Consider the following 12,054-nt stretch of genomic DNA (forward strand, 5'->3'; position numbering starts at 1 on the left):
GTATCTTGAGGTGAAAGACCCTTCATTTCTCATCTGTGCTGTCATCGTGCCTGCCAACAAGTGGGGACATGTGGGTGTCTGAGGAATGAATGAGATGATCGGGTGCTTGAAAATCAGGCTGAGTGGGCTGGGTGCAGTGGCTCACGCCTGTAATCCCAGCACTTTGGGAGGCTGAGGCCAGTGGATCACGAGGTCAGGAGATCAAGACCATCCTGGCTAAAACAGTGAGACCCTGTCTCTACTAAAAATACAAAAAAATTAGCTGGGCGTGTTGGCACGTGCCTGTAGTCCCAGCCACTTGGGAAGCCTGAGGCAGGAGAATGGTGTGAACCCAGAAGGTGGAGCTTGCAGTGAGCCGAGATCGCGCCACTGCACGCCAGCCTGGGCGACAGAGTGAGACTCTATCTCAAAAAAAAAAACCACACACACACACACACACACACACACACACACACACACACACACGCACACATGAAAATCCGGCAGAGTGGGGAGGAGGAATGGTCCAGCCTCCTCTGTGGGGGCTCGTTAGGTGATTTTCACATCTGCGCCAGCTCCCTCCCAGGGCCAAGGGTCCCAAAAGACGAGTAGGCTTCTAGGGAGACCCGACAGGCAGAGCTAGAAGGGGCTTTAAAGTGATTTCCTGGGCTGGGTGTGGTGACTCATGCCTGTAATCTCAACACTGGGAGACCTGGGTGGGAGAACTGCTTGCTCCCAGGAGTTTGAGACCAGCCTGGGCAACATAGTGAGACCCTATCTCTACAAAAATGAAAAAATTAGCTAGGTGTGGTGGTGCATGCCTTTGGACCCAGCTACTCCGGAGGCTCGGGTGAGAAGATCGCCTGAGCCCAGGAGGTCAAGGCTGCAGTGAACCATGATTGTGCCACTGCAGTCCAGCCTGGGTGACAGAGTGAGATCCCGTATCCATAAATAAACAAACAAACAAACAAACAAACAAATAAATAAATAAATGTATGTGACTTCCTAGCCTGCACATCTCAAATCAGAGATGAAAGAACCACAATCAGAGGAAAGGAAGAGGCTTGCCCCAGGTCACACAACCCACACGGGGGCATTCTCAGCTCAAAGTCACAAGATTTGACTAGTGCCTTGGTGTACTGGTGTATTAGTGTGTTGAGTCAATACAGCTCTTCCACATGAGGGGCTAGAATTGGAGGATTCGATGGGAAAGAAAAAGGGATAAAAGATCTAAGTCCCTCAAGAGGAGATGAGAGCTTAGACTCAGGTGTGCTTACTATGTGCTGGCCCTGGGCTAGGTGCTTTGACACTTTATTCGGAAGTCTCAGCACAGCCGTAGTAGGTAGGTAGCATTTACAGATTAAGAAAGAGAGGATCAGTTGCCCCAAGTCCTACAGGGAGAGCTGGGATTTGAACCTAAGCCTACCCTTCTCCAAAGGCCATGAGCTTCCTTCTCCACTGTGGTGGCTCCTCCTGTGAAGGGTACCGGAATCTGGGTCAGCTCAGCCTCAGAGGTGGCAGATCCTAAAGGGCAGCAGACTCTGTTTTCTCAGGTGCCTGGAGACCATCCTTGTGGCGTTGTTGTTGTTATTTTTGTTGTGTTTGTTTGTTTGTTTGTTTTGAGACGGAGTCTCGCTCTGTTGCCCAGGCTGGAGTGCAGTGGTGCAATCTTAGCTCACTGCAAGTTCCTTCTCCTGGGTTCATGCCATTCTCCTGCCTCAGCCTCCGGAGTAGCTGGGACTACAGGCGCCCGCCACCACGCCCGGCTAATTTTTTGTATTTTTAGTAGAGATGGGGTTTCACTGTGTTAGCCAGGATGGTCTCGATCTCCTGACCTCCATCCTTGTGCTTTTTAAGTGGAGGAGAACACTCCGGAGTGCCCAGGACCTTGAAGAAGCACCTCTTCCAGGTGGTATAGTTAAGGCAAAAGAGAGGAGGAGGATAAGGATGCAGGCTGGGGGCTCAGGCTTGGAGGGTTCTATCCACAGTGTGATGGAGCTAACACAAGCAGCCACGTGGCTTTGGCCACATTAATGGGGGTGGAGTGTTTGGAAGGAAGGAGGTGATTGCTTGGGTAGGCCTTGTTGGGGCCGAACAAAAGCCTAAGCAGAGTCCGCTGCTGGGGCCTCATGCTGAGAGACACGGCTTGGTAAGAGGGCTGGGGATTTTTTATCCTAGAGAAGACACAGCAGGAAATGAAAACTGTCATCAATACCTCGAGGGCTCTCCAGTGGATGAGCAATTAGACAAATTCCTTCTGGTTCTGAGAGCTGGAGTGAGGACCCGCAGCTGGAGGGTACAGCTAGATAGGCTTCACGCCATCGCCCTTCTTCCAACACAAGGCGCTGCCAGGCCTCCATCCTGGGAGTCATTCAAGCGAGATGGGTCAACAGGTGACTCAGTGTGAAATGATGGGTGGGACCAGGTGCCTCACCTCTGAAAGAAACAGGAATACCTGGCCCCAGGAGACGCTCACAGCTCCACTCTCATTCTGAGTTTTCTATGGTGATACATTAATTACTTCCTAATAATTTAGATGCCCTGATCTTTCTAGATTTGACTAGTGCCTCTGAATTTCCCCTGATAGTGAGGTCTGGGAATCTACACCTTAAAGTGATTCTGGTATGCAGCCAGGTTTGAAAATTACTGTCTGGCCAGGAATGGTGACTCACACCTATAATCTCAGCACTTTGGGAGGCCGAGGCCAATGGATCACCTGAGGTTGGGAGTTCGAGACCAGCCTGACCAATATGGAGAAACCCTGTCTCTACTAAAAATGCAAAATTTAGCCAGCCTTGGTGGTGCATGTTTGTAATCCCAGCTACTCAGGATGCTGAGGCAGGAGAATTGCTTGAACCCAGGAGGGGGAGGTTGCAGTGAGCTGAGATCGTGCCATTGCACTCCAGCCTGGGCAACAAGAATGAAACTCAAAATAAATTTAAAAAAAAGAAAGTAAGAAAATTACTGTCTGTGAGGCCATGGGGGCAGCAACATCCCTCATCCCCTCCCTGCAACCTCCATTATACACTCAGTAACCAACATGCAGCCTTCAGCCCCAGGCCTGAGCCAGGTCCTGCGCTGCGGCAGGCTAAGAGGCTTTGACTGGCTGAGGCGGAGGTTACACCTAGTGGCTGGTGGCTTCCCATCATGATCTTCTGGGGAAGTGGGAACAAAATCTTACTACTGTGTGGTCTGGAATCCAAGATGAGTGGCAGCCTCTCCGAGGCCTGGGATATGTGTCTGGTACGTTTGCCAATAACAGGGTGGGATGGTTCCCTTTATGGGTCAGCTTGGCTGAGCCACGGTTCCCAGATCCAGAGTTAAACATCATCCTAGCTGTTTCTGTGAGGGTGATTTGGGGTTGAGATTAACACTGAAATCAGTGAGCTTTGAGTAAAACGACTGCCCTCTGTAGCATGGGTGGGCTTCATCTCATCAGCTGACGACCTCGATAGAACAAAAGACTGACCTGTCCTGAGCAGGAGGGAATTCAGCCACAGACAGCCTTTGAGCTTGAGCTGCCCCATTGGTTCTGCCAGCCCATCCCGCAGATTCTGAACACACCAGCCTCCATCATTGTGTGAGCCAATTCCTTAAAATGAATCTTTCTCTCTATACACACCCCATTGGTTCTGTTTCTCTGGAGAACCCTAATACCCAGGGACATGGACCAAGGCAATCAGCAGAGAAATCACACAAAGGCAAGCTCTCTGGGCACCAGGAACTGCCAGGCACAAAGGAGGCACAGAGAATGTGAAAATTCATTCTGGCCAGGCACAGTGGCTCATGCCTGTAATCCCAGCACTTTGGGAAGACGAGGCGGCTGGATCACTTGAGGTCAGGAGTTCGAGACCAGCCTGGCTAACATGGCGAAACGCTGTCTCTACTAAAAATACAAAAAATTAGCTTGGCCTGGTGGCATGTGCCTGTAATTCCAGCTACTTGGGAGGCTGAGGCAGGAGGATCACTTGAGCCTGGGAGGTAGAGGTTGCAGTGAGCTGAGATCATGCCAACTGCACTCCAGCCTGGGTGACAGAGTGAGACTCCATCTCAAAAAAACAAAAAAACAAAACAAAACAAAACAAAAAAAACTCATTCTGCCAAAGCAATCTCCCTCTGCTTTGAAGCTGGCTTCAGAAATGCTGCACACGGGCAGGCAGGGGGAATCACGTGAAACTCCTTAGAACATCCTTGGGAAATGCAGAAGGAAGCCAATCAGAGACCCAGTCACTGGGGAGCCAGCAGGTGGGCCATGACGACTGACGGACAGTGTGCATGCCTGAACCTGTCTTGACCCAGGAGGGGATGCTGAGAGTAGGGAGTGGAGGGAAGAAGCCTCCAGGTGACTTGGAAAAACTAAATAGAGACAGAGACCCACAGAGGCCAGGGCCCACATCACCATGAGAACCCAGATGAAGAAAGTTCAGGGACAATGCTCCCAAAACTCAAGACTCTCAAACCAAAAAGACCTTGAGGGGTCATTCAGTTCAGTCCTCTGCCTCCAGACTGGACAGCTGGCAGCCCAGGGCAGAGAAAGCCTTGTGATGGGAGTATTTGCAAAGAATATCAGAGAGGGATAGGAGGGGAGAGGAAGGGAGGGAACCTTGATGCCCGTGATGGCCATGACCTTGGAGGCTTTTGAGCATTTCCTGGGTGCCAGGCACTGAGCTGACAGCTTTCCATACATTGTCTCATTGAATATGAATGAATATGAAGTAGGTACCATTACTGTCCCCACTTTACAGATGAGGAGACTAAGGTACTAGTGAAGTAACTTACACAGGTAGAAAGTGGTAGGACTGAAATTTACACCCAGATCTACCTGATTCTGAAGTCCTTGTTCCTTATCACTGAGGAAGAAGAGAAGATAAGGGAGTTGGGGTGGGAAGAGAAGGAGCACAATTCTGTTATTTGATAAAGAAGTAGGCCCAGGAAAAACAAAGGATGTACTTGGGGCCTTGTGGCTGGTGGTACAGGCTGGGTGCGTGACTGAAGGCTGCAGGGCTGGACCAGGGCACACAGGACCATGACCCGAGAGGAGCAGGCCCAGCAGCCTGAGCAAGTGTGTTTTCAGGCCCTAGAGAAGGACTTGTTAAATCTCTCTCCTAACAAACCTGGAATTCCACTGTTTATGTCCTCTTTCTCCTGGATTTCTCCTGGAAGTTTGAAAACCCCAGGGAGGCAGGGCACACGGAGTCCAACTCAAATATCTGCAGTAGGAGTACATTCGTCTGGTGACTTTTTCCAAATCTGGTGATCTAACTCCAAGCTACCACCTTAGTGTGGGCCTAGACAACAGGTTGGAGGAAAAGCCACGGCAAGGGCTGGCCTAGGGAGCAGGGGAAAGAGGAGGGAAGGGCATCTAGATGCACCTTGAGGTATCCCTCAGGCTCCTTAGATCAGCATTTCCTAAGCCAAAAGTGCCACTTTCCTCCTCAGATCTGATCATCCACCCTGGCCAATGATGCTGCAATTCTGAGAGTCATCTCTGACTCACCCTTTCTCTCTCCCATCCCATCAACAACAAGGTCCTGCCAATTCTGCCTCCTAAACAGATCTCAAATCCTCCTACTTCTACCTCCACTGCTATCACTCGGTCCACACCATGGTGTGGATGAAGGCCACCATCTACTAGCTGGCCTCCCTGCTTCACCTTTTGCCTCTCAACCATCCATCCTTCACTCAGCAGCCCCAGTTGTCTTTTTAAAAGACAAACCCTGTCAGGTCTCTTGCCTCCTGAAAACTTTTCCATGGCTCCCCACGGCTGGCAGGAGAAAGCCCAAGCTGCTAAGCAGTGCATAGTAGGTCCTCTGCCGTCTGACAGTCCCTGCCTGCCCAATCCCACCTCCTGCCCCTCCACCTCAGGATGCCCCTGACACTGGCCATCTGGGCTCCCTGGGGCTCCTTCCCTGAAGACCTCACACTTTCCTGGCTTTGCACATGCTGTTCCGCCTTTGTGAATTGTCCCTTCTCTCCTGTCCCCTATGCTGTTCTGTGAAACTCATCTTTCAAGATGTAAGCCAGGCATCATCACTTCTGGGAAGCCTTCCTGGATCACCCCTTCCCGGATCACCCCTTCCCCATCTGCAGGCAGAGATGCCCCAGGTTCTCAGCACATCCCTCTCCATTTGCTTTAATTACATGTGGACTTGTCCGTCTCTGCCAGGCTGTTGAGCATATGGGAGCCCCTGAAATAAGGATGGGGATTGGATCTTTCTCATTGCCAGTGACTAGCTCTGGGCCTGCCCCATAATTACAGCTTGATGAGAATCTCTGGAATAAAGGCAGACATACAAGCAACCATGACGTCCGGCAGGAGGTGATGAGAGATGAGATTATAACGAGAGGTACAAGGGCGAAAGAGGAGATCGATTCTAAGTCTTTCTGGAGGTGGTGGCATCGGAGCGGGGTCATAAAGCACGGGTAAGCTTTCAATAAGCAGAGATGGAAAGACGGGAGGCAGCTTGGGAGCTCCGCTAACCATTTGTATAAATGCACTGTAGCTGCTGGCCTCGGCAGTCAGGAGCAGACCTGAGACCCAACCTTAGTATCCGGTCCACTGGGAGCGCTGACCTTGCCCTTCCAGTCATAATATTAAGAGTAAGGGATCCAGATTCCCAGGGCAGATTGCCTGTCCTTAGGTCACTGGAAAAAGAAAGAAATTTGAATGTTTAAATACTCTGCCCAGATTCTCCGTTATTCTGATTCACTTCCCTTTATTTGCCCTGAAGCTTAGTCCCACTCAAACAGTGCTCCTTGTTCATTCCCTCATTTTATCCTCTGTAGGCTCAAAGTGTGAAAGCAGCTAAAAGGCAACCAGAGCCTGGGGTGGGCTCAGAAGGCCCAGAGGCTAAGCCTTTCCTGCTTCTTCCTGAGACCCTGTGTTCTTTGGGGCTATACAGAGACGGGAGAAGACAAATTTCTTTGCTAAGAAGAGTATTTGGATGTGTTGACAAGGTCTCTATAGTAACCAGGAAATTGAACAAGTGTGGCCAGAAACCTACAAACAAGAAGGTGTATTTTTCCCCAAAATTGGTCAGCTGTATCCAAGAAGCCGGTGTGGGGCTGGGGCTTTAGCCATGCATGTGAGCGATTAGAAGCCAAGAAACCATGCTCCTTCACTGGTTGGCATTAGGAGCTGAGCTGAGCACTGAGGCTAGCTTGGTGCTCAGGAGCACAGAATCAGATTTGCCTTGGTAGGCAATTCAGTCTTGCTTTTGATCAAAGAATAAGCAATAAAAACCAAAACCAACAACAAAACAGAGAAGTAAAACAACTCAAGATAGAGCAATCGAGTTGGGTCAACTTTTGGTATCTGAGAAATAACAGAACCCTGCTTCTAGAACCCACTCTTGAGGGCCAGACAGGGTGGATGAGGAAGGAAGGTTACAGACAGCAAGGGAGGGGTGGACATTTTTGGAGCTTCTATGTGCTAAGCACTGGATTCTGCCAAAATTGAGGTCAAAGAGCACAGTGGTTAAGAGTGGGGTGCCAGAGCCAGGCTACCTGGGCTCAAAATCTACACTGTCCTCTCCAATTTTGTCCCCGGGGTTTGTTTAACCATCCTGAGCCTCCATTCCCTTAGCAGCAAACTATGAGTTGTGATGAAGATTAAATGAGCAAATACATATAAAGAGTTTAGAACCCAACTTGACACATAGTGTACGCTCATTAAGTTTTAGTATTATATTAACTTGTTGAATCTTCACAATAACCTATAGGTTTGTAATTTTACTCTCCTCAGTTTGTAAGGAAGCAGGCTCAGCTTGAAAAATCCCCTGCCCAGGACACACGGTTGGCAAGAGGCAGGAATGGGACTCAACTCCAAGTGTGGTGGGTCTCCTCACCCCTCGATGCCTCTGGTAGGAGCTTGCTCTCCCTATGAATCTGGATAACGACCTGGCTCTTTCTAGTTCTTGGAGTTTTGTTTCTATGAGGGAGGCTCCATTCACCCCCACACATGACACCATGTGATGGGGCTCATAGAGCAGAGTGAGCCTCCCTCACAGTCACAGGACAGAGGGATCAAGACAGCATCCCATGGTCCTTTCTCCCTGTGGCCTCCATGGCTCCTTGTCACCCAGGATGACAGACAGAGCACCAGGTTGGGAATCAGCAGGTGTGGGTTCCAGCTCTGCCGCAAACCTGCTGCATGACATTGTGCAAACCAATTTCCCCATCTTAAAAATGAAAAGGTTGGATTTTGCCATCCTGAGCTCTCTGAGAGTCTGAGTTTACAATTCCGGGGATCAGAATGTCACCTCTCACATGCTAAAATGAAAAGGTGAGCATTTCAGCCAGTTGACTGCAGTGAGAAGAGATCACCCATCCTCTCAGTGCCCCGTGGAAGTACTTCCATTTAGGACACATTCTACATTCAACGGGTTTTGAGAAAAACCAGGGGGTGGAAGTAGGGAGAGAACCACTATTGACTTTGCACACCTCAGGCCCTGGGATTGACATTTCCACACACAAGAACCAGTGACAGCAGCCCGATGGCACCGGGAGTGTTTGTGATGCCATCTTACAGAGGAGGCAACTGAGATGCAGGAAGTCAGGTCTTAGCACCGACATCACTTTTTGACCCAGGTATTTCTGAATCCAAATAGATGCTCATTATAAGATTATAAGCAAACAATAGATTGCAAGCAAAAAAGTGAATTCTTTTTTTTTAAAAGCATTTTGCTTTTTAAGGGCCAATCTTCTCTTCATGTGCAAAATGGGAACCAAGATCTGGGTCACAGCTTACAGTCTCAAACCCCAGTTGTCCTGGAAGAAAAAAAGGACTCATCAGGGCCTGGAAAGCTTGTGTCTGAATCTCCAGCAATCCATGGCTGGCTGATTTCTTCTAAAGTCAGCCACGTCGGAGCCTGGCGGGCTGCAAGACCATTTCACTGGCGGCGCAGAACCCATTCCCCATGTGTTTCCCACCACCCACGGTTCTCTTGTCCTACCTGAGTTCCTCCGTGGCAGGCAGTTTACCAGAGAGCCAAGCACCAAACAGGGCCATGTGTATCTGGCCTGGTCCTCTGTACAGCTGGAGGAGCCACGCCCCTTCCTGCCCTTCCTTAGGAAGCAAAGCACCTACTGTCCTCCCAGCAGAGCCAGCGCAAGCATGGGCTTGAGAATGGAGCACACCTGCCTCCCCAGTCTGGCTGTCTCCCCTTTAATAATCATGTCCCTGGGCCAGATGCAGTGGCTTATGCCTATAATCCCAGCACTTTGGGAGGCCAAAGCAGGCAGATCACCTGGGGTCAGGAGCTTGAGACCAGCCTGGCCAACATGGCGAAACCCCGTCTCTGTTAAAATACAAAAATTAGCTGGGCGTGGTAGCGTGTGCCTATAATCCCAGCTACTCAGGAGGCTGAGGCAGGAGAATCACTTGAATCAGGGAGGTGGAGGTTGCAGTGAGCCAAGATCACACCATTGCACTACAGCCTGGGTGACAGTGAGACTCCATCTCAAAAACAAAAACAAAAAACATAAACAAACAAAAATTGTATGGTCCTACACACTCCCTCTTTGGCCTTTAGCTTTATATTAGAAAAGTGGGGATACTATTTCCTTGGATAGTTATATATAGATTTAATGAGCTCAGAGCTTTTAGATCCAGGTTTCACGGAACTATCAAAGTGTCTGTTAGGAGTGGGGAGGATGAGAAATGGTGAGGGACAGGGCCTTAGGTGCCCCATCCCCTTCCATCAGAGGTGCTTCCCTGGTATTGTTTTACACGGCCAGGTTAGGCCTGCGATTTTGGATGGAGGAAAGCGTCATGCCGCTGAAAGAAAGCAGAAAGACCGCTACTCTGGTTGTTGAGGAAATGCTGGGCACCCAGCGGGCACTTAATAAATGTTAGCACTTTCCCTCTCCTCGCCCCCATCATTCTCCCCCCTGGATTCTTTATTAGATGGCCCGGCGAAAAGCCGGACCCAGATAAATGGAGAGAAGGCAGCAGGCAGAAGATGGAGTGCTTTTAAAATACCAAGCGAATCACTGCAGGTGTGGAGTGCCTGGAGGGCGCTGGGGGTCACGGGGGCTGTGATCCAAATACGACGGGGTACAGGCTCACCGCAGCTCCACACTGAGGGCCCCTGCCTGCAACCAGCACAGAAAGGCTCCCCAGAAACAGGGGAACCGGCCCCTGCCCCACCAACGCCATTCTCAACAGGCTCACCTCCTCCTCCTCTCCTGAATGGAAGGACCCAGAGGAAAAGACAGCGTTCTGAAACATGCGAAGGGGCACAAGGGGAGGGGAGGCCCAGTGGGCTGACCTGGCTACTTCTTGCAAATAAGCGGGGCCTGCTGCACTGCGAGGGCACCGAGAAGAAAGAGCTGCCATCAACCCTGCCCGGTTTTCCCAGATCCTCTGAAAATGGATCTTCGGAGAGCAGCTCGGCAACCGGAGCCACAGCGCCACCTACAGGCTTCCTCCTGCCATGCAGTTTGCCTTCAAATGCTCCTTTTCAGCTTGCAGGTATTACATGCTAGGTATGCCAGGGGCCGGAGCTCACATCAAATCCACTGAACTGAGAGGTGTCGTGTTGCTGATATGCTCAGACAAATGAGTTTGGCGTAGAGAGAACGGTCGTTGCTAACGTGTGTCTTGCAGGCAGGGTGTCAGGGCTGCACTCCAGGCAGGAAGCTGGCAGAGTTGACAGCCAATCTCCCATCTTAGTGATGGGGAAACTGAGGCCGAAACGGTCCACAGTTACACACTGAGTTGGAGACAGAGCTAGGACCGGAAGTATTCTGTGCCTCTCCACTTGGATGGCTGTTCACCTGTTAATTCCGCAATAACTGTACTGTGACAGCCACCACGGGCCTGCAGCACACACACTAGAGAGTGATTCCTTTTCACTCAGAAATGTCAGGAGATGGGGCCAAGTTTAGAGGTTGCAGCTACAGATGAGCCTCTGAATACGGGCTCCATAGGGCCTGGGGATAGGCCCCTGCTCTGAATGTGGATGTGAAAGGATTTAGTTCGCAGAACTGACCTTCCCTCCTGCACACCCTCATGCTCACCCTCTCTATAGCAAACTGTTCACCGTTTATGTCCCACTCACAGGTTGCTGTCTTCCAAAGCCTTCTCTGATCCCTTCTCCCTGCCAGTGGATTGTGTCATCTCTGCCTGTGCCACCACAGTACTTATTTGAGACATTGATCATTGAACAGATCCCCCTGTATTATGATGATTTATGTGTCTGTTTGTCTAAATGGAGAGTTCTGGTGTCTCCAAAGCTCAGCCCAGAGCCAGACACAAAGCAGGTGGGCACTCCAGAAAGGATGGGTAGATGGATGGATGGGTGGGCGTGTGGGTGTGTGGGTGAGTGGATGAAAGGGTGGGTGGATGGATGGGTGGGTGGGTGGGTGGATAGATGGATGAGTGGGTGGACAGCAAACGAGGCACACCTAGAGGAAAGGGAACTACTCTATTCTATATTCTAGAACAGGGATAGCATCTGTTTCTAAGGAGACCTGCATCTAAAAGCATCTGCTTCCAAGTCCAAGTCAAAAAGCATAACAGGACGTGCATGTTAAGGGCAGTGGGGCTGGCCCTCTCCTCCTCCTGACTGCCCCTTCCCCCTGGTTTCCCAGATAACCTGTTAGAAACCTGCCAGTGGTCCTCAAGGTGTAGTTCCCTGAATGCCTGAACCAGAATCGCCTGAAGAGTTTGTTAAAATGCAGGCTCCTGGGCCCTTCCCTCAGAGATTCTGATTCCGCAAGCCTCAGGAAGGGCCTGGGAATATGTATGTTTAAATCAGCACCAACCAAGTGATGCTGATGTGAAGGTAAGTTTGACATCACTCATCAACACAGTACAAGGACATGCCAAAAACTGCTTTTGCTGATGGTCCATCCACAGAGGCTTAAAGAAATGACCCTGTCTCACAGACACCAAATAGTAGAAAGTGCCTATGGAGTCTTCAAACATCTAGAAGTCCAGGGAGAGGGAGGGCTTCCAACTCCCTCCATGCAGCTCACCCCACCCCTGTCCCAACCCAATCCTGAGGGGGCTGGCCCACTCCCTAAATAAAAATGGCCTTCCCCTCCCCAAAAGCAACAGTAAGCAGGGCC

General features: G+C 50.4%; 1 protein-coding gene across 1 annotated transcript; it reads right to left on the reverse strand.

The window, feature by feature from the left end:
• Window positions 1-9,474: 9,474 nt before the first annotated feature.
• On the reverse strand, window positions 9,475-10,368 carry LOC105471640 (putative uncharacterized protein FLJ41423). The gene is given in 2 exon segments (XM_011724211.3): window positions 9,475-10,093; window positions 10,096-10,368. Coding segments are annotated over 2 exon segments (495 nt in total). The 5' UTR covers window positions 10,319-10,368; the 3' UTR covers window positions 9,475-9,821.
• Window positions 10,369-12,054: the final 1,686 nt, after the last annotated feature.

The sequence above is a fragment of the Macaca nemestrina genome, chromosome 12 (assembly GCF_043159975.1).
Source record: "Macaca nemestrina isolate mMacNem1 chromosome 12, mMacNem.hap1, whole genome shotgun sequence".
Lineage (NCBI taxonomy): Eukaryota > Metazoa > Chordata > Mammalia > Primates > Cercopithecidae > Macaca > Macaca nemestrina.